The sequence below is a fragment of the Hemitrygon akajei genome, chromosome 3, assembly GCF_048418815.1.
Source record: "Hemitrygon akajei chromosome 3, sHemAka1.3, whole genome shotgun sequence".
Taxonomy (NCBI): domain Eukaryota; kingdom Metazoa; phylum Chordata; class Chondrichthyes; order Myliobatiformes; family Dasyatidae; genus Hemitrygon; species Hemitrygon akajei.
The window spans coordinates 29,445,420-29,466,330 of NC_133126.1; the positions used below are offsets into that span (position 1 = coordinate 29,445,420).

A 20,911-nucleotide genomic window follows, 5' to 3' on the forward strand; every position below is an offset into this window, starting at 1 on the left:
ATCCTTCCTTTCCCGAAGGTGAGGTTTTTGGAGTTTCTGTTGGTGTTTCTTGCACTGTAGCAATGCCGTCCTGTAAAAACCTAGTGCTGGTCAGAGTATATGCTGTTAATTGTTGGAGGGGGTTGTAGTGCAGATACTGAACAGAATGAAGCACAGAGCGCGCAGTCCACTGGACTCAGCATATCCAAGAGGGAGCCACAGATCCCCTTTGCCAAACAGCTGTTAATTCTGTTATTCAGCCGTCAGCAACATACAACTGTCAAATAACTTTAATTAAACTCCTCATCTTACACAGGCATATTGCTTTCGCTGAGTAAGGCTTTTTAATTGATAATATCAGAACAAAGAGCATAAGCCTTTGTTCTTCATCTCAATAATTTAAAAAAATACACAGAGTTTAATTGAGTTTTGCTGTGTTTTAAATCTGATCCTGATTCTGAAATCTTTCTGTCTAAAATTATCTGGTTTAAATAGTTACCAATGAGCCGCCCTCGTTCACTCCAAAAGAGAAAAGCCCTAAATCACTCAAACTCTCCTGGATTAGAGAACGTATCTTATAAGAATTGGTTGAGCAAACTAGGGCTTTTCTCTTTAGAGAAAAGGAGCATGAAATGTAACGATAAAGATCACCTAGTCAGTAGCACTTTAGGTAGCACTGAACTATTGTCCCATAGTATTTACATCCACTGTGATGAAGTGATTTGAGAGGTTGGTGATGAACTCCTGTCTAAGAAGTAACTTGGATCCACTCCAATTTGCTAACCTTTACAACAGGTCCACAGCAGGTACCATTTCAATGGCTCTTCATTCAATCCTGGAACTTCTGAGCAGTGAAGGTGCATACATTAGAATACTCTTCATTGACTACAGCTCAGCATTCAATACTATCAACCCCTCAAAACTAATCAATAAGCTTCAAGTCCTAGGCTAGGATCCTCGATTTCCTCACTTGCAGACCCCAGTTAGTTCAGATTGGCTACAACATCTTCACAATTTCCATCAGCACAGGTGCACTACAAGGCTGTGTGCTTAGCCCCCTGCTCTGTTCACTTTATACTTATGACTGTAAGGCTAAGTACAGCTCCAATGCCATATTTAAATTTGCCATCAACACCACTGTCATTGGCTGAATCAAGGACAGTGAAAAATCAGGAGCGAGATTGAAAATCTGACTGAGTGGAGCCACAACAACAACCCCTCACTCAATGTCAGCAAGACCAACAAGATCATTACTGATTCAGAAGAAGGAAACCAAATGTCCATGAGCCAGTCCTCACTGGGGGATCAAAGGTGGAGAGGATTAGCAACTTTAAATTCCTCAGTGTTATCATTTCAGAGAATATGTCCTGAGCCCAACACATAAGTGCCATTACGAACAGAGCAGAGCAGTGCCTCTACTTCCTTAGAAGTTTGTGAAAACTCAGCATGTCATCTAAAACTTTGATAAACTTCTATGGATGTGTTGTGAAGAGTATATTGACTGGATGCATCACAGGCTGGTATGGAAACACCAAAGCTCTTGAATGGAAAAGCCTACAAAAAATAGTTGATACAACCCAGCCCATCCCAATTAAAGCCCTCCCTACCACTGAGCATTTCTATACAAAGCACTGTTGCAAGAAAGCAGCATCCATCACTGGGGACCCTCACCACCACCCAGGCCAGGCTCTCTTCTCACTGCTGCCATCAGGTAGAAGGTACAGGAGCCTCAGGACCCACACTACTAGGTTGAGAAACAGTTATCACTCCTCAACCATCATGCTCTTGAACCAGAGGGGTAACCTCATGTGTCCAGCACTGAACTGGACTCACTTTCAAGCAGTTTTCATCTCATGTTCTCGATATTTATTGCTTATTTATTAATATTATTATTTCTTCTTTTTCTCATTCTTTTTGTATTTGCAAAGTTTGTTGTTTATTTTTGCACATTGGTTGTAGATCCTGTTGGGTTGGTCTTTCACTGATTCTATTGTGTTTCTTGTACTTACTGTGATTGCCAGCAAGAAAATGATCCTCGGGGTAATATATCGTGACATATATATACTTGGATAATAAACTTACTTTGAACTTTGAAGTGTACAAGATGACAAGAGGCATAGATCGAGTGGATAGCAAGAGACTTTTTCTCAGGGCAGAAATGGCTAGTACCAGGGCATAATTTTAAGGTGATTAGAGGAAAGTATGAGGGGATGTTAAAGGTAGTTTTTTTTTTACACAGAGAGTGGTGGGTGCGTGAGACCCACCAGGGGTAGTGGTAGAGGCAAATACATTGGTGGTATTTAAGCAACTCTTAGATCAGCACATGGATGATAAAAAAAATGGAGGGTTATGTGGGAGGGAAGGGTTAGATTGATTTTTGAGTAGGTTAAAAGGTCAGCACAACATCATGGGCTGAAAGGCCTGTACTGTGCTATTTTCTGTTGTTTTTGTCCAACACTTTTGTTTTGTTCCACCAATCGGCATGTCCCAATGACCCTCCCAAGTTTTACAGAAGCACCACAAGAAGTACCCTACTGAATCCATCACAGCTCGGTACAGCAACTGCATTGCCCATGACTGCATGACATTGCAGAGTTTTGAACACAGGCCAGTCCATTGTGGAAACCAGCCTCTCCTCAAATGACTCTGCCTGCACCTTCCTGGGAAAGCAGCCAACTTATTCAAGGACCCTTCCCACCCCGAACATTAGCTCTGCTCCCCCCCACCTCCTGTCGGGCAGAAGATACAAAAGAACATATACCACCAGGCTCAAGGGCAGCTTCTACCTTCCCCTCATTCAACAAGATATACTGGGGTTATTTTGGTCTTTGACGCAAACAGTTCATTTCACTGTATGTTTCAATGTACGTGTAACAATTACAGCACCCAACTGGAAGAAACAAACCCGTCCATGTCCATGCCCATGAGAAGTTACCACATTATTATATTATTAACATACAGTACAGTTACACTATGCACTCACCCGTCTCCAGGAGGAGAACAGATTGTTGTATACACACCTCTTTTGGCATACGTTGCATACACGCCGCGGTATCTTGGTCGCATGATTTCCAGTTCAGTCTCAATCTCATCTTGGTAACTTGTTATTTCACCTGCAAAATGTCAACATTTTACTTTAGAAATCAGTTTTATATTGCAGAATTATAGAACTCTAGTTAGGCCACATCTGGAGTATTGAATTCAGTTCCGGTTGTGCAGGCTTTGGAGAGGGTGCAGGAGAGGTTCACCAGGATGCTGCCTGGATTAGAGAGCACAAGCTGTGAGGTGAAGTTGGACAAACTCAGGCTGCTTTCTCTGGAGCAGCGGAGACTGAGGGGAGATCTGATGGAGGTTTATAAGATCATGAGGGGCACACACAGAGTAGACAGTCTTGTTCGCAGAGTTGAAATGTCTAATACAAAGGGCGTGCATTTAAAGTGAGAGGGTGTTAATTCAGAGGAGATATATGGGGAAAGATAACTTACACAAAGGGTGGCAGATGCTGGAATGCACTGCCAGAGGTGGTGGTGGAGGCAGATATGCTGGGGCTCTTCGATAGACCATGAAGCAATATGGGTCACGTGCAGGCAGAAGGGACTAACTTTGTTACGTATATTTAATTACCAGCTTAATTCTGCACAGCATGGTGGATTGAAGGGCCTGTATTGTTCAATATTTACAAACTTTTCTGCATTGCTGAAGAACAGTAAAATTCAATTTGACTTAGAAGGGTGGGGCAGGCAAGTAGAGGGAGGAGAAAAAAAGACTGTGTGTGACAGAGAGTGAGAGAGAGAGTGATAGAGATAGAGAGAGTGAGAGAGAGTCAGAGAAAAAGACAGAGAACAGAGAAGAGTTCAGTTACCTTCAATATCTGCCAGTTTTTTGGATAGTTCTTGTTCCAACTGAAATGGAATTTAAAAATAAATTTACTTTTTATATGATCAACACTTTTTGCAAATACTTTTTTCAATATGCAAGCTAACAGTAACAGTCATGGGGCTAATTTGGAGGGTCCTTTCATAAGGGTAAATGACTTTTGGGTGATCATAGCTTGAAACCATTACCAAGGGCAAACGAATCAGGAATTGGAGGGTACAACTTTAACCAAAGGAAGAGGGCAGATGGAGAGTAGTTTCTGACCTAGGATGTGTTGCTTTAACAGGGAAGGAAGCAGATTCTATAGTAAATTGCATCAGTGAAGCTGACTTGCAAGTAAAGCAGAAAAAGCATATGCCCAGAGCAACGGCAAGGGTATCTTGATGGCCAATACACAGTGGTAGCAGAGGTGGGTTCAATGACCTGCCTTCCTGCTGTAGAGGGACAGGGCTTCCTGTCAGGCCCTCTGCTTAATGACATTCGTGGGAAAGTCTGTCATTGATGGAAAGTGGGAGGAAGGAAGACCTGGGCTGCTGCCCCTAGCAGATGAGCAGACTACGCACAGGCTATGGCTCAGGCCAAGAGCTTTGCTAGCTGGGAAACCATGCTCAAGCATGAGCTCTTAGCTTTGAGAAACTTCACAATGTTTGAAGGAAAGACAACAGCGAGCTGTCGGTTTCCCTCTCATCTTTTGCAGGAGAGAGAGTGCTTGTCTGAGATGTCTTAGTGTTGGGATGGACAGCAGCTTTTGATGGACTCTAGATCATCGTTTCTGGGGGGGGGCTTGCTATTGCTTGCATGGTGGGTGGTGGGGAGATTGATGCTTTTGCTGGAGCAAGTGGGATGAAGGGTGAGTGGAGGCTTTGGGGTTCTAATGTTTTCCGTCATTCATTCTTTGGGTTTTTTATGTTTCGTGGATATCTGCAAAGAGTAAGAATTTCAGGCTGTATACTGTACACATTCTTCGATATTAAATTGAACCATTGAAATATGTTGAATTAAAGTGAAAATTGTTATTTTTCTTGCAGTTTAACCTTTCCTATGATTGCTTGCATTTTTATATAATCATAATATACGTGTAATTTTTCAGTCAGTTTTCTAGAAGCTGCTTCTGTATTTTTCTAGAAGTTTCTTCATTCTCCTGCCGCAGGGGTCATGGCATTGAATCTGGTGATGTCATAGGTTAATTGTTATCACTGAAATGTCTTGATTTTTTTGTCTAGTCTGAGCTAGTTTCTATGTTAGGACAATCATGACTTCTTTGTTTTTTTTTGCTTTTTCTTTGTTTTGTTTTCTTACAAATTGCCCCATGCCAGTGTGGATTTCCTCCGGGTGATCCCGTTTCCTCCCACATTCCAAAGATGTATGGGTTAGGGTGAGTGAGTTGTGGGTATGCGGTGTTGGCACAGGAAGTATGGTGAGACTTGCGGGCTACCCATGGCATAACCTTGGATCTTTCATTCTTCTAAAAGAAAGAGAATTCAGGCTCCAATGGCTTAACCTTTCCTCTTCAGATAATTGCCCCATTCCCTCCACTCTCACACCACCACCACCTCTGAAGTCCATCTTGGTATTATTTCCTCTGCTTGTGGGTAACTTCATAGAACGTAGAATATTACAGCACAGGACAGCCCACGATGCTGTGCCACCCTTTTAACCTGCTGATCTGCCCCATGCTTCTTCTGTACTAGTTCCCCATACATAGCCCCAGTTTCCACAATTAAACAGGTTCCGGATTAGCATATTCCTTTTAAAAAAGGCCGAATCTAACACTCACTGCATAATCAGGTGAAGAGAGATAAGAAACAGAAGGGTAATGAAACGACAGGAACGGTTTCAGTGAAGTGGGATATTTTCTGTATTTCCAAGCTACAGAAATACAGAATACAGAATTTTGGCTTCTTTCCCCTTCCTTTCCAGAACTGATGCAGGGTCCTGGGACTCGAAAAGTTGATAGTTTATTCCCCTCCACTGATGCTACATGACCTACTGAGTTCTGCCAGCATTTTGGTATGTTGTTACGGATTTCTAGCATCTGCTGAATCTCTTGTGTTTATAAAGCAGGAAGGTTATGCTAGAACTGTACACGATACATGTTTCGAGTCTTCCTGTCATGTTTAGACTTACCTGCTGCAGCCTAACCTTCCTCTTTCCGGCTGTGAATGAAGGTGGGTCACACTCCTGCTCCAGGTCAATCTTCATAAACTCATCAATCGTTAACTGACTGGTCGGCGTCTCCTCGAACTCATTCAGCCTGGAATAGAGGTCAAAGGAGGCCAGCTACTTATCAAAGGGATTCACAACTGAAAGCATCGTATAAAAATGTACATTCTTCAAGGAACGTGAATTATTGGGACATCCCAATTCACACAATCATGGACTTTCCCCAAAAGAACCCTACTCAATCACACAAATGACCACCCGAAACTCCATGCCACTGCAGAAGTAAACCTGCTAAACAGCTCGGTTAGTCTACTAAATGAGATGAAAGTGAAGAGGTTGGGAGGCATAATGCTTTACAGCGCCACTGATCGCAGTTTAATTCCCACCGCTGTCTGTAAGGAGTTTGTAAGTTTAGTTTCTTCTGGGTGCTCCAGTTTCTTCCTGAATCTCAAAGTAGTACAGGTTAGTAAGGGTTAGTAATTTGAGGGCATGCTATGATGCCGCTGGAAGCATGGAAACCCCTGTGGCCCAGTACATCCTCAGATTGTGTTAGCTGTTGATGCAAACAAGGCATTTCACAGTATACTTCAATGTACATATGACAAATAAAGCTCATCTTTATCTTAATCTCAATCGCTCCATGACTGTAACTGAACCACACTTCTCCTTTCCCTCCCTCTCACCCCATCTCCCTATCGTTCTGTTCACCCCATCCCATCTCTTTGTCATGAGGCAGAAGATACAAAACCCTCAAACCACGTGCCAGAAGGATCAAGGACAGCTCCCATCCCACCATTACCAGACTCTTGAACGGACTGATAAGATGGGCTCTTGGCCTCACAATTTACCCCAGTATGATCTTGCATCCTTTAGTTTAGACACACTGCATTTTCTCTGTGGCTTTTACACTTATTCTGCGTTCTGTTACTATTTTACCTTCTACCTCCATGTAATGATTTGATCTGTATAAATAATATGCAAGATAAGCTTTTCCTTGTACCTCAGTACATGTAACAATAGTAAATCAGTTTACCAAATTACCTCGGTAAAGCAGCCAATATAAACAAAGAACTGTCCTACGGCGGACATTCCCCTCTCCTAGTGAGCAGGTGATACAGAACCTTAAAGCACGTACCAACAAGCACAAGGACAACACTGTCCTACTGACGCAGGACTAGAAAAACAATCCCCTAGTCATGTCTCACCTATTCAAGCTTGAGCAATAAGCTCTGCCAAGAAACATACTTAGTGTTTTATAATCAGAAATTGTGGGTGATGAGCACTTTTATTTCAGTTATCTTGACATTCTTCATTGTAACAAGATGTGGACAGTACTTGTCAGCAACTGGGAAAGTAGTGAGGACCAACCTTGGCAATGTGTTTGACTTCAGGCAGTAACATGAGACACACATTGGCTTGTGGTCCCAGTACCACACTCTTAATTCTTCATCCTTCAGCTTGAAATATTTACCTCCTTTTATGAAGAGAATTGTCTTCTGGTAAATTGGTAAATTGTCAAACGCATTGAGGTATAGTGAATATCTTGTTTCGCCAAACATATGCATCGTTTCTTTACAACAGTTCATTGAGATATTGCATAGGACACCGCAGCATAATACAGGCCCTTTGGCCCACAATATTGTGCTGACCCTTTAGCATACTCTAAGATCAATGTAACCCTTCCCTGGTACATAGCTCTCCACTTTCTTTCAATCATGTGCCTAACTAAGTTTCTGGGCTTTCAAAGGATGAGGGGGGATCTCACTGAAACCTGTCAAATATTGAAAGACCTAGATACAGTGGACTTTTCCAATAATGGGGGAGTCTTTGACCAGAGGGCACAGCCTCAGAATACAAGGTTGTCCCTTTAGAACAAAGATGATGGGGAATTTCTTTAGCCCAAGGGTGGTGAGTCTGTGGAATTTAATGCCACAGACGTCCATGGAGGCAAGTCTTGTATATTTAAAGTGGAGGTTGATAGGTTCTTGATTAGTAAGGGTGTCAAAGGTAATGGGGAGAAGGCAGGAGAATGGGATAGAGAGGGATAATAAATCACCCATGATAGAATAGCGGAGCAGATTCAGTGGGATGAATGTCCTAATTCTGCTCCTATGTCTTATGGAAATAGACAGGTAGTGTAGCAGTTACACTGGAGACTTTCAACCACAGAACATTATCAAGTATCACCATAAGCATTTTGATTACAGTTAAAATGTTATTTACGACCTGTAAATGGAACAGGGTCATCACTAACAGAGGTCAGAAAGTTTTCAGAGAGGTACAAGTAGTTCTCAGACAGAGACATGTCACCTTAACCCAGTCCAGCCCTGTACTGAGGTAATTTAAGTGCTGTCTGACATAACTTAGAACGAGAGATGAATCAGAAGCAAATTTATTACCACTGACATACAGTATATGTCCTTTACTCTCTACTACTATCCAGGAGGAGGTACAGGAGCCTGAAGACCTGCACTCAATGATTTAGAAACAGATCCTTTCGCTCTGCAACCAGATTTCTGAACAGTTCATGAACCCATGAACATTTCCTCGTTATTCTTTTTGTTGTTTTGCAGCAGCAGTGCAGTGCAAAGACATAAAATTACTATAATTACCAAAATAAATTAATAGTGCTAAAAGAGAAATAATGAGGTGGTGTTCTTGGATTCATGGGCCGTTTGGAAAATTCTCTGTGGAGTGAAGAAGATGCTTCTAAAACAATGAACGTGTGTCTGTACCTCCTTCCTGATGGTAGAAATGAGAAGAGGGCATTATCTGGGATGGTAAGGGTCCTTAATAATGGTGTTGCCTTCTTGTGGCGCTGCCTCTTGAAGTGATTCTTGGTGGTGCGGAGGATTGTGTCTATGATGAGGTTGGCTAAGACTACACTCTGCAGCCTCCAGCATTCTTGAACATTGCCCCACAACCCCCCACAGCAGACAGTGATGCAACCGGTCAGAATGATCTCAATCACACTTCTGCAGAAATTTGTAAGTTGTTGGTGACATACCAAATTTCCTCAAACTCCTCAAGAAGTAGAGCCACTGGTGTTCCTTTGACATGAATGCATCTAAGTGTTGAGCTCAGGATACATCCTCTGAGATGCTGAAGCCCAGGAACATGAAGCTATTCACCCTTTTCACTGCTAGCCCCTCAATGAAGACTGACTGAACACTGCCACGGGGACTCCAAGTACAGTGTCCACTATCACTTTTTCAGGGTTGTGAATGCCCCTTTTGATAGTGATGCAAAAGTGCTCTAAAAGTACATTATTGGCTCTTGAAATGCTTTGGAATGTGAAAGATTGCAAGCAATCCCCAAGTGACCACTTCTAAATCCTACTCACTATTCTACGATCCCTGCACGCGTGACGTGTTCACCAGCTAGACCGAGATATAATCCAGGTCTAAACACTTTTGGAGGCAACATCAGTGAATTGTTTCTCAGCAAGAACAGGACGAGGAGACGCCAATGCACAGGATCAAAAGAGGCCACAGAAGTTTGTAGACTCAGCCAGCACCATCATGGGCACAAAACTCTGCGCCAGCAAACACATCTTCAGAAGGTGATGCTTCAAAAAGGCAGCATCCATCATGAAGCACTCTCAGCATGTTCTCTTCTCATTATTACCATCAGGGAGGAGATACAGGAGCCTGAAGACAGACAAACACTCAGCACTTTAGGAACCATCAGAATCTTGATCTGACCATGATCACAGGAGCACTAGCTCACTACTTTGCTCTCTTTTTTGCACTGTTTATTTATTTGTTATATATTTTTATTGTAATTTATAGCAATTTTATGTATTGCATTGTAAATTTCACAACATTGATAACAAACCTGATTCTGATACTTTCTGTCTTTTTTCTTCCAATTGGGGGTGTTGTGGATAGTGAGGAGGGCTGTCAGAGGATACAGCGGGACATTGATAGGATGCAAAACTGGGCTGAGAAGTGGCAGATGGAGTTCAACCCAGATAAGTGTGAGGTGGTTCATTTTGGTAAGTCAAATATGATGGCAGAATATAGTATTAATGGTAAGACTCTGGGCAGTGTGGAGGATCAGAGGGATCTTGGGGTCCAAGTCCATAGGACGCTCAAATCTGCAGCGCAGGTTGACTCTGTGGTTAACAAGGCGTATGGTGTATTGGCCTTCATCAATCGTGGGATGAGCTTCAGAGCCGAGAGGTAATGTTGCCGCTATATAGGATCCTGGTCAGACCCCACTTGGAGTACTGTGCTCAGTTCTGGTCACCTCACTACAGGAAGGATGTGGAAACCATAGAAAGGGTGCAGAGGAGTTTTACAAGGATGTTGCCTGGATTGGGGAGCATGCCTTATGAGAATAGGTTGTGTGGACTCGGCATTTTTTCATTGGAGCGATGGAGGGTGAGAGGTGACCTGATAGAGATATATAAAATGATGAGAGGCATTGATCGTGTGGATAGTCAGAGCCTTTTTCCCAGGGCTGTAATGGCTAGCACGAGAGGGCACAGTTTTAAGGTGCTTGGATGTAGGTACAGAGGAGGTGTCAGGGGTAAGTTTTTTACGTAGAGAGTGATGAGTGCGTGGAATGGGGATAGAATCTTTTAAGAGACTCCTGGACAGGTACATGGAGCTCAGAAAAATAGAGGGCTATGGGTAACCCTAGGTAATTTCTAAGGTAAGGGCATGTTATATTGTGTTGTAGGTTTTCTATGTTTTTATGATTGTTTTCTTTGTATCGTTTTGTACAATATATGTTCATGGTTTTTCTGCAAATGCTGCTTATCTGATGCTATGTGGCTGTGAGGCTGCTGCAGGTATGTTGTTCATTGGATCTGTGGATACACGTACTTGCGTGTATAACAATAAACTCAACTTTGACTTGACTTCAACCAAAGTATACAGAATGGTTGTAAAATCCCATCTATTCACCACTGTCCCAGCGAGAGAAAATCTACCACCCTTACTGATTCTGGCCTACACGTGACTCCAAAACCACAGCTGTGCTCAACAAAATGTGTGCCCACAGTGCATCCTTAGGTGTGTTGGCTGTTAACGCAAACAACGCAATTCACTGTATGTTTCAATGAATATGTGACAAACAAATCTGAATTTACTAATCCCCTTCTGCAAACAGCCAGACAAGCTGAGCCCAGCAGAAAATAAACAAGTCATAAAATGCATCGGTATTAAAAGGCAATGCATCATGTTGTCAGAAGGGGAACTGCGATCAAACACAAATTCTTCCGCCTCATGTATATTTGACAAGTTTTAAGCAGCTGAGGTTTTCCATAGGGGCCTATTAAAAATGGCACACTTCATAAGCCCTCCCTTATATGAACAGAAGATAAAAAGGATTTCCTAAATATACTGGAGACTACTTAAAAGAAAAATATTGACTAGTGCTGCAAAGCTTTAAGAATAGCCCACAAGGATTAGAGAGCATGTCTTATGAGGAACAATTGATTGAGCTGGGGCTGTTCTCTTTAGAGAGATGGAGGATGAGAAGTGACTTAATAGAGGTGTATAAGATGATCAGACACACAGATAGAGAAGGCAGGTGGCACCTTTTTCCCAGGGAGGAAATGGCCAATATGAAGGGCATAATTCTAAGGTGACTGGAGGAAATTATGGAGGAACATCAGAAGTGTTTTTTTTTAATACAGAGAGTGGTGAGTGTGTGGAATGTGCTGCCAAGGCTAGTGGTAGAGGCGGATGCATTAGGAATATTTAAGAGACTCTTAGATAGGCACATAAATGAAAGAAAAATTAGAGCTATGTGGGAGGGAGGAGTTGGATTCATATCAGAGTAAGTTAAAAGGTCGGCCCAACATTGTAGGCCGAAGGGCCTGTACTGTGCTGTAGTGTTCTATGTTCTGAGGAACCATTGTTGATTGTGGAATGCTTTAGGTTACACAAGCAGAATCAAAAGTAAGGGGAGTCCATTCCAGTGTACATAGCTAAAATGAAGAGATTGTCTGAGCATTGTCAATTGAATGATGGGCTTAGTGATTCACCGAGAGATCATTAAGTCTGTGGAGTCTTACAAGAAAACATTCAAAAAGGCTCCTAACTGAGGCACAGCTCGTGTTTAAAAGAGCAGTTGAAATTGCTGTTGTATCAATGGAATCAGCAGCCAGAGATGGTTGCAGTCACGAATGAAAGCGAGTGTCAACAAAATTGCAATGTCCAAGGAGAAACCAGCACCAGGATGAAGCTGCCCTCGACAGTGGTTGCCTTATGTGGGGACTGAGAGCTGCTGTACCATCCAAGCTGAAATGCTGGAGGAGCTACATGACGATAATCTAGAGCGCGGTCAAAATGTAAAGCGTTGGCTAGAGTGTTGTCTGGTGGCCTAGGATAGATAAGCAGATCACATACACTGGGATGCCAACATGTTCAGAAGATGTCAAGGTCAGTGCCTCTCCATCTGTCAGAATGACCTGCATTGCCCTGGCAGAGGATTCATGTAGATGTTGCTGGACCTTTCATGGGCATCAATTTTTTGCTGGTAGTGGATGCAGTACAAAGTGGCCAGAAGTGTTTCCAATAGCCTCCACTATAGCCTTGCACACTGTTGATGTATTGAGAAGCCCCTTCTCAAGGACTGCTGTTCCAGAACACTTTGTCAGTGATAATGGACCAGTTTGTTGCAGAACAAGTTCAATCATTCCTGAAAATGAATGGAATAAGACGTATTGCATCAGCACTGTACCACACAGCTACAAATGGCTTGGCAGAATAGTTTGTCCAGAGACTGAAGAACACACTGCAAGCAATGTCAGCAGAACACACTACACTGACACTGAATCAGAAGCTTGCCAATTTGCTCCTTGCATATTGCAGTACAGTACACTCCACAACCAACAACTTACCTGCTCTGCTGTTCCAGGATCATCCCTTTATGCTCATATTTGGATCTCCTCAAACCCAATCTCAGAAGGAGTATGCTGGACAAACAGCTGAGACAAATTGAGGGCTCCTCCAACAAGGAGGTTTGATGTTTCATTCCTGGACAACCAGTCCATATAACCATATAACAATTACAGCACAGAAACAGGCCATCTCCGCCCTTCTAGTCCGTGCCGAACGCTTACTCTCACCTAGTCCCACCGACCTGCACTCAGCCCATAACCCTCCATTCCTTTCCTGTCCATATACCTATCCGATTTTACTTTAAGTAACAATATTGAACCTGCCTCTACCACTTCTAATGGAAGCTCGTTCCACACAGCTACCACTTTCTGAGTAAAGAAATTCCCCCTCCTGTTACCCCTAAACTTTTGCCTCCTAACTCTGAACTCATGTCCTCTTGTTTGAATCTCCCCTACTCTCAATGGAAAAAGCCTATCCATGTCAACTCTATCTATCCCCCTCATAATTTTAAATACCTCTATCAAGTCCCCCCTCAACCTTCTACGCTCCAAAGAATAAAGACCTAACTTGTTCAACCTTTCCCTGTAACTTAGGTGCTGAAATCCAGGTAACATTCTAGTAAATCTCCTCTGTACTCTCACTATTTTGTTGACATCTTTCCTATAATTCAGTGACCAGAACTGTACACAATACTCCAAATTTGGCCTTACCAATGCCTTGTACAATTTTAACATTACATCCCAACTCCTATACTCAATGCTCTGATTTATAAAAGCCAGCATACCAAAAGCTTTCTTCACCACCCTATCCACATGAGATTCCACCTTCAGGGAATTATGCACCATTATTCCTAGATCACTCTGTTCTACTGCATTCTTCAATGTCCTACCATTTACCATGTATGTCCTATTTTGATTATTCCTACCAAAATGTAGCACCTCACACTTATCAGCATTAAACTCCATCTGCCATCTTTCAGCCCACTGTTCTAACTGGCCTAAATCTCTCTGCAAGCTTTGAAAACCTACTTCATTATCCACAACGCCACCTATCTTCATATCATCTGCATACTTACTAATCCAATTTACCACCCCATATGTCTTGGAGTCCTGGCAAGGGACTACAGATGTGATCAAAAGGATAGACTGGACCACGCTCCTACACAGTGGAGATTGTGTCTGATGTCAGCTGGGGATGACGCATCGAGAAATTGAGGAGAGCAGAGTCAATTGTTAAGAGAAGAAAGATATTCAGAGCTGTCACAACCACTTCACGCAATCCCAGAGTTAACTCCTACAACAACCACAGGTAAGGTCCCAGAACCCCAGAATGTTTCACAGCCACAAGTCTCACCTGCCAAGCAGAGTGATTTCCCCCCTCCCAGAGGTCAGGAAAAACATTATCCCACAAGAGTAAGAAATCCTCCACAGCAATTAAATCTTTAGTTGAGATGCATTCTATATTGAGTTGGAGTTATCTAGCCAAGCAGGGAGGAGTGTTTGTATTTAATATTTCAGTAATATTTAAGTAATATTGTAAATATATTATTTGATTAAGCATTCTTTGTTGTTTACATAATTCATTACAAGTTATATGTAAAAGTACATGAATGGCTTATGTCAGTACGCTACCACATCATAAGTGTGCGCCTCACTAAAGTAAGAACAAAGTAGACACATTATTCCCAGCTCTATGTTTTACTTTTGATTAATTTTATGTCTTGGAGTACAGAGGGCCATGATCCAAACGCCGTTCGATAGGCAGAATATAAACTTCGGTTTGGACTAGATGGGCCAAAGGTCCTGTTTCTGTGCTGTAGGGCTCTATGAATCTACTATGGACTTCAACACCTTCTGCAACATCCAAATGAGATGACACAATAGTGTAGCAGTTAACACAACATTTACAGTGCCAGCAATCATATAACCATATAACAATCACAGCACGGAAACAGGCCATCTCGGCCCTCCTAGTCCGTGCCGAACTCTTAATCTCACCTAGTCCCACCTACCCGCACTCAGCCCATAACCCTCCACTCCTTTCCTGTCCATATACCTATCCAATTTTACCTTAAATGACACAACTGAACTGGCCTCTACTACTTCTACAGGAAGCTCATTCCACATAGCTATCACTCTCTGAGTAAAGAAATACCCCCTTCTGTTTCCCTTAAACTTTTGCCCCCTAACTCTCAAATCATGTCCTCTCGTTTGAATCTCCCCTACTCTCAATGGAAACAGCCTATTCACGTCAACTCTATCTATCCCTCTCAAAATTTTAAATACCTCGATCAAATCCCCCCTCAACCTTCTACGCTCCAATGAATAGAGACCTAACTTGTTCAACCTTTCTCTGTAACTTAAGTGCTGAAACCCAGGTAACATCCTAGTAAATCGTCTCTGCACTGTCTCTAATTTATTGATATCTTTCCTATAATTCGGTGACCAGAACTGTACACAATATTCCAAATTTGGCCTTACCAATGCCTTGTACAATTTTAACATTACATCCCAACTTCTGTACTCAATGCTCTGATTTATAAAGGCCAGCGTTCCAAAAGCCTTCTTCACCACCCTATCTACATGAGACTCCACCTTCAGGGAACTATGTATGCACTGTTATTCCTAGATCTCTCTGTTCCACTGCATTCCTCAATGCCCTACCATTTACCCTGTATGTTCTATTTGGATTATTCCTGCCAAAATATAGAACCTCACACTTCTCAGCATTAAACTCCATCTGCCAACGTTCAGCCCATTCTTCTAACCGGCATAAATCTCCCTGCAAGCTTTGAAAACCCACCTCATTATCCACAACACCTCCTACCTTAGTATCATCGGCATACTTACTAATCCAATTTACCACCCCATCATCCAGATCATTTATGTATATTACAAACAACATTAGGCCCAAAACAGATCCCTGAGGCACCCCGCTAGTCACCGGCCTCCATCCCGATAAACAATTATCCACCACTACTCTCTGGCATCTCCCATCTAGCCACTGTTGAATCCATGTTATTACTCCAGCATTAATACCTAACGACTGAACCTTCTTAACTAACCTTCCATGTGGAACTTTGTCAAAGGCCTTGCTGAAGTCCATATAGACTACATCCACGGCCTTACCCTCGTCAATATTCCTCGTAACTTCTTCAAAAAATTCAATAAGGTTTGTCAAACATGACCTTCCACGCACAAATCCATGCTGGCTACTCCTAATCAGATCCTGTCTATCCAGATAATTATAAATACTATCTCTAAGAATACTTTCCACTCACGGGCTGATCATTGATCAGGACTGTCTGAAAGGAGTTTGTATATTCTCCCCATGACCGTGTGGGTTTCTTCCAGTACTCCAGTTTCCTCCCACATTCCAAAGATGTACAAGTTAGAGTTAGTAAGTTGTGGACATACTATGTTGGCACTGGAAGCATGCAACACTTGTAGACTGCCCCAGCACATCCTCAGACTGACGCATTTCACTGATGCACATGTGACAAATAATAAAGCCAATCTTTAGAGTAACGCACACAAAATCCTGGAGGAACTTAGTAAGTCAGGCAGTATCTATGGAGGGGAATAAATTGTCAACGTTTTGGGATCCTTCATCAAAACAGGAATGGAAGGGAACAGGTGGGGGTGGGGAAGGAGTTCAAGCTGGCAGATCCTACAAGAGACCAGGTGAAGGGAAAAGTAAAGTGGGTGGGGGAATATCTTTAAATCTTTATCTTTAAAAAAAATCAATGGCAAGGATGTCAAATTTGCTTTGATCTACATTAAAATACTTATATATGTCATGTAAAGGAAGAAAATTAAGCAGGAAGTCAAATACAATACAGATCTGTGGTGACCAGGTTCTAATGGTGAAATATCTGTGTGTGTGCGTGAGAGACAGGTGCTGACCTTTCATGGCATGTTCGTGCAAGCTCACGGACCATCCAGCTCCACACCCAAAGGTGAGCCAAGAGAGTAAGTGTCATCTGTTTAGTTGCCTGGGAATGAATCATACATGGGTCCCACCTCTCCAAGTAGACAGGTTCAAGAGTTGTCACTGTTTAATGATCAGACTCAAGGAAACTGGATTAATTTCCAACCAACCACCCACACAAGGTCATGATGACCTTTCTAATCTGTCTGTTTACCGCAATGGACAACATAGTTACCACTTTCATGGCCACTGAACTGAAACGATTCTCAGCACACTTGCAAAATTCTAATTTATTATCGAAGTATGTATATGTCACCATTCAATTTTCTTGAGGGCATTCACACTAGTAAGAAATACAATGGAATCAATGAAAAATTATACACAAAGACCAACAAACAACAAATGTGCATAAGAAGACAAACAGTGCAAATACAAATAATAATAATAATGAGTAATAAATAAATAATATTGAGAACATGTATTGTAGAGTCTTTGAAAGTGAGTCCATGGGTTGTGGAGACAGTTCAGAGTTGAAGTGAGCAAAGTTATCCATGCTAGTTCAAGACCCTGATGGGTGTAGGGTAATAACTATTCCTGAACCTGGTTGTGTGGGACCTAAGGCTCCTGTACCTGCTTCCCAATGGCAGCAGTGAGAAGAGAGCAAGGCCTGGATGGTGGGGAATTGGGGGGGGGGGGGGGGGGGTCCTTGATGATAGATGTTGCTTTCTTATGGCAGAGCTCCATGTAGATGTGCTCAGAGGTGGAGAGAGTTTTTCCTGCAATGGGCTGGCTGAACCCACTACTTTTTGTAGGCTTTTCCATTCTTGGAAACATTCTCAATGTAAAAGAATTTAACCTGCTCCAGTATTCTCTCTTTTCTCCCAGTGGGCAGTAGACACAAAAGCCTGAAAACACATACCACCAGGTTCAAGGACAGCTTCTACCCTGCTGTTAGAAGACTATTGAACAGTTTCCTAGTACAATAAGATAATTCAGATTCAGATTAATTTACTTATCACATGTATATCAAAACATAAGTGAAATGTGTAATTTGTGTTAACAACCAACAGAACCTAATGATGTGCTGGGAGCAGCCTGTGAGTGTCACCACACATTCCGGTGCCAAGGTAGCATGCCCACAATGCCACTCAATGGACACTTGACCTCACAATCTACCTCGTTGTGTTCATCTTGTTGCCTCCCTGCATTGCACTTTCTCTGTAACTATAACACTTTATACTGCATTCTATTATTGTTTTACCTTGTATTACCTCAACGCACTGCTGTAATGAATTAATCTGTATGGGTGACATGCAAGACAAGTTTTTCACTGTACGCTGGTACATGAAAGAATAATAAACCAATTTACTGATCTGAAATTTAAAAAATATATCACTCTTGAGTACATAAAGAGACATAAGTCTATCGTTCTTTGTCTGATGTGCTGAAGTACAGCAAATGCCTTTGTGTGCCATCCAGACAGACGTAAGTATATTGAGGCAATAAAAACAGAACAATGACATAGTGTCACAGTTACAGAGAAAACGTAGAGCAGAAGACAAACAAAGTGCAAGGATTTCGTAGATCGGGAGATCAGGAATCCATCTTTTAGTGTATAAAATCCTTTCAACAGTCTGCTAATAGTGGGATAGAAACTGTCTTCAAGCTTGGCAGTACATGGCCTCAAGCTTGGCATAAGACTATGGGTTGTTTTCACCTTACAGTCTACCTGCACTGAACTGAAACACTTTATTCTGCACTCTGTGATTGTTTGAACTTGTACTACTTCAAAGAACTGTTGTAATGAATTGATTCTGTATGGACGGTATACAAGACAAGCTTCTCACTGTACCTCGGTACATGTGGAATGATAAACCAATTTACACTGCCCCCACATTGCCTGAGGAGGGTGATACACGCAGAGTTGCTTCGAATTACCCAACCAGTATAAACCATGCCATTGTTTCCACGCAAGACACTCAATGATTCTGAGTAATTTTATACTGATGTACCACAGAAAGCATCCAAACCAAACGCATCACAGTTTGGTACAGAAACTGCCCTGCAGAGGGTTGTGAGCACAGCTCAATCCAACAGGTAAACCAGCCTCCGCACCATTCCATCCACACCTTCTGCTGTCTTGGGAAAGCTACCGATTTAATAGAGGACCTCTTTCACCCCAGTCTCTCTCTCTTCTCCTTGCTCCTGTCAGGCATAAGTTACAAAAGCTTGAGAGTACATGTCACTGACAGCTTCTACCCCACTGTTATCAGACCCTTGAATGGACCTCTCATATGCTGCAAGATAAACTGTTGATCTCCCAATCTATGTTGCTAAGGCCCTTTCCCTTTCTTTGTCTAGCTGCACTGCAATTCTATATTCAGTTTTCTTTTCACTACCCCAGTACAATTATGTGTGGTATGATCTGCCTGGGTGGCATGCAAAACAAATATTGATATGTCCATACATGGCCTCCTCTACTGCCATGATGAGGCCAAACTCAGGTTGGAGGAGCAACACCTCATATACCGTCTGGGTAGTCTCCAGCCCCCTGGTATGAACATCGAATTCTCCAACTTCCGGTAATTCCCTCCCTCTTCCTTCCCCCATCCCACTTTCACTCTGCCTCCACTTCTAGCTGCCTATCACCTCTCTCATGATTCTGCCTTCTTCTACTACCCATAGTGCTTTCCCCTTAGATTCCTTCTTCACTCTCCTACCTATCCCCTCCCCCACCCCTTAATCTTTCCTCTGATTGGTTTTCACCTGCACTTTCCACCCTCCCCCCGCCTTCTTTATAGGGCCTCTGCCCCCTCCCTCTTCAGTCCTGATGAGGGTCTCGGCCTGAAACGTTGACTGCTCATTTCAACGGATGCCGCCCGACCTGCTGAGTTCCTCCAGCTTTTGTATGTGTTAAGGCAAAACAAAAGCTGTTCATTGTATGTCAGTACATGTGACATTTCTAAACCATTTACCAAAACTGAGGCAGAATGTGAGAGCACTCAAGCACAATTACCAATGGCGTCCATTTGAGCATGTTTGTTGAATATGTGTCTGTGTATGTATGCATGCATGTATCTGTCTGGGGGCATATGCATTTATATGCCTGAAAATGTGCGTTTGTATGTGTCTCTGTCTGTGTGCGCGGCTGCGTGTCTGTGTATGTGCTGCACGCTCGTGTGCGTATGTACAGTAGACATTGGGCCAGCAAAAAACAGGGGATTGAATAAGCTATCAGATGCTGAAATATACTCTCCAGACAGAGTCAGCAGCAACAGGAAGAAACAAATCTGGCATTTGCATTCACCTTTTCCTGAGTGTCGATTCGCAGACTTTGACCACACGAATGACCTCCTTTACTGTCCTTCGGAAATCGTGCATTCTGGCAGCAACGAGGAGAGCTGGAAAAAAATAACATCAGAACTCATTCCCCAAAGAAACGAGGCAAGACAACACACCATCAAGATGACAGATGTATACAGACACAGAAAACAGCCACAAATACCTAAGACCTAAGGAAAAGCAGAAGCAGGTGACTTGGTTGTTTACTTTCAATAGCCTATACTTCATCCACTTTCCTGCCAATTCCCAATTCCCCTAGTCCAAAATCCATTAATCTTTAGACTTGATATTTTGAATAAGTGGCTGTGCATAGCTCTCTGAGGTAAAGAATTCCAAGGAATCATAACCTTTTATATAGAGAAACCTCCTTATCTCAGATCAAAATAATTGACCATTAATCCTGAGACTATACTCTTTGGTTTCAGCGTGTCAGCATCAACCCTGCCAGTCCTTCGCAGAGCTTTGTTTATCTGTGAGATCACCTCTCATTTTATTAGGATATGGGCCATCTTAGTCCTCTTCCTCTTACTCATCCTCAATCTCATCAGTCCAGAAATTAATCCAGTGGGTTGTTTCCGCCCTGACTCCAAGGCAACTATCCCTTTCTTTAGTGTGGAAAATTGAGTTTATTGTCATACGCATGGGTGCAATAAAAAGCTCACTTAAAGCAGCATCACAGACACATACTATTGTGCCTGTAATGCTGCTGCAAAATTGCACAGTGATTACACAGGGCAGCACAGTTGCATAGAGGCTAGCGTAAC

At 42.5% G+C, this 20,911-nt stretch overlaps 1 protein-coding gene across 3 annotated transcripts in view; it reads right to left on the reverse strand.

The window, feature by feature from the left end:
* brf1b (BRF1 general transcription factor IIIB subunit b) overlaps window positions 1-20,911 on the reverse strand; it is a 445,784-nt gene that overhangs the window by 151,029 nt on the left and 273,844 nt on the right. For all 3 annotated transcript variants that reach the window (XM_073039442.1, XM_073039443.1, XM_073039444.1), the window contains 4 exons: window positions 20,113-20,206; window positions 5,983-6,109; window positions 3,842-3,881; window positions 3,000-3,092 (listed from right to left, as the gene is read on the reverse strand). In XM_073039442.1, the coding sequence (XP_072895543.1) occupies window positions 3,000-3,092; window positions 3,842-3,881; window positions 5,983-6,109; window positions 20,113-20,206 (354 nt within the window). The remainder of the gene's footprint in view (window positions 1-2,999; window positions 3,093-3,841; window positions 3,882-5,982; window positions 6,110-20,112; window positions 20,207-20,911) is intronic.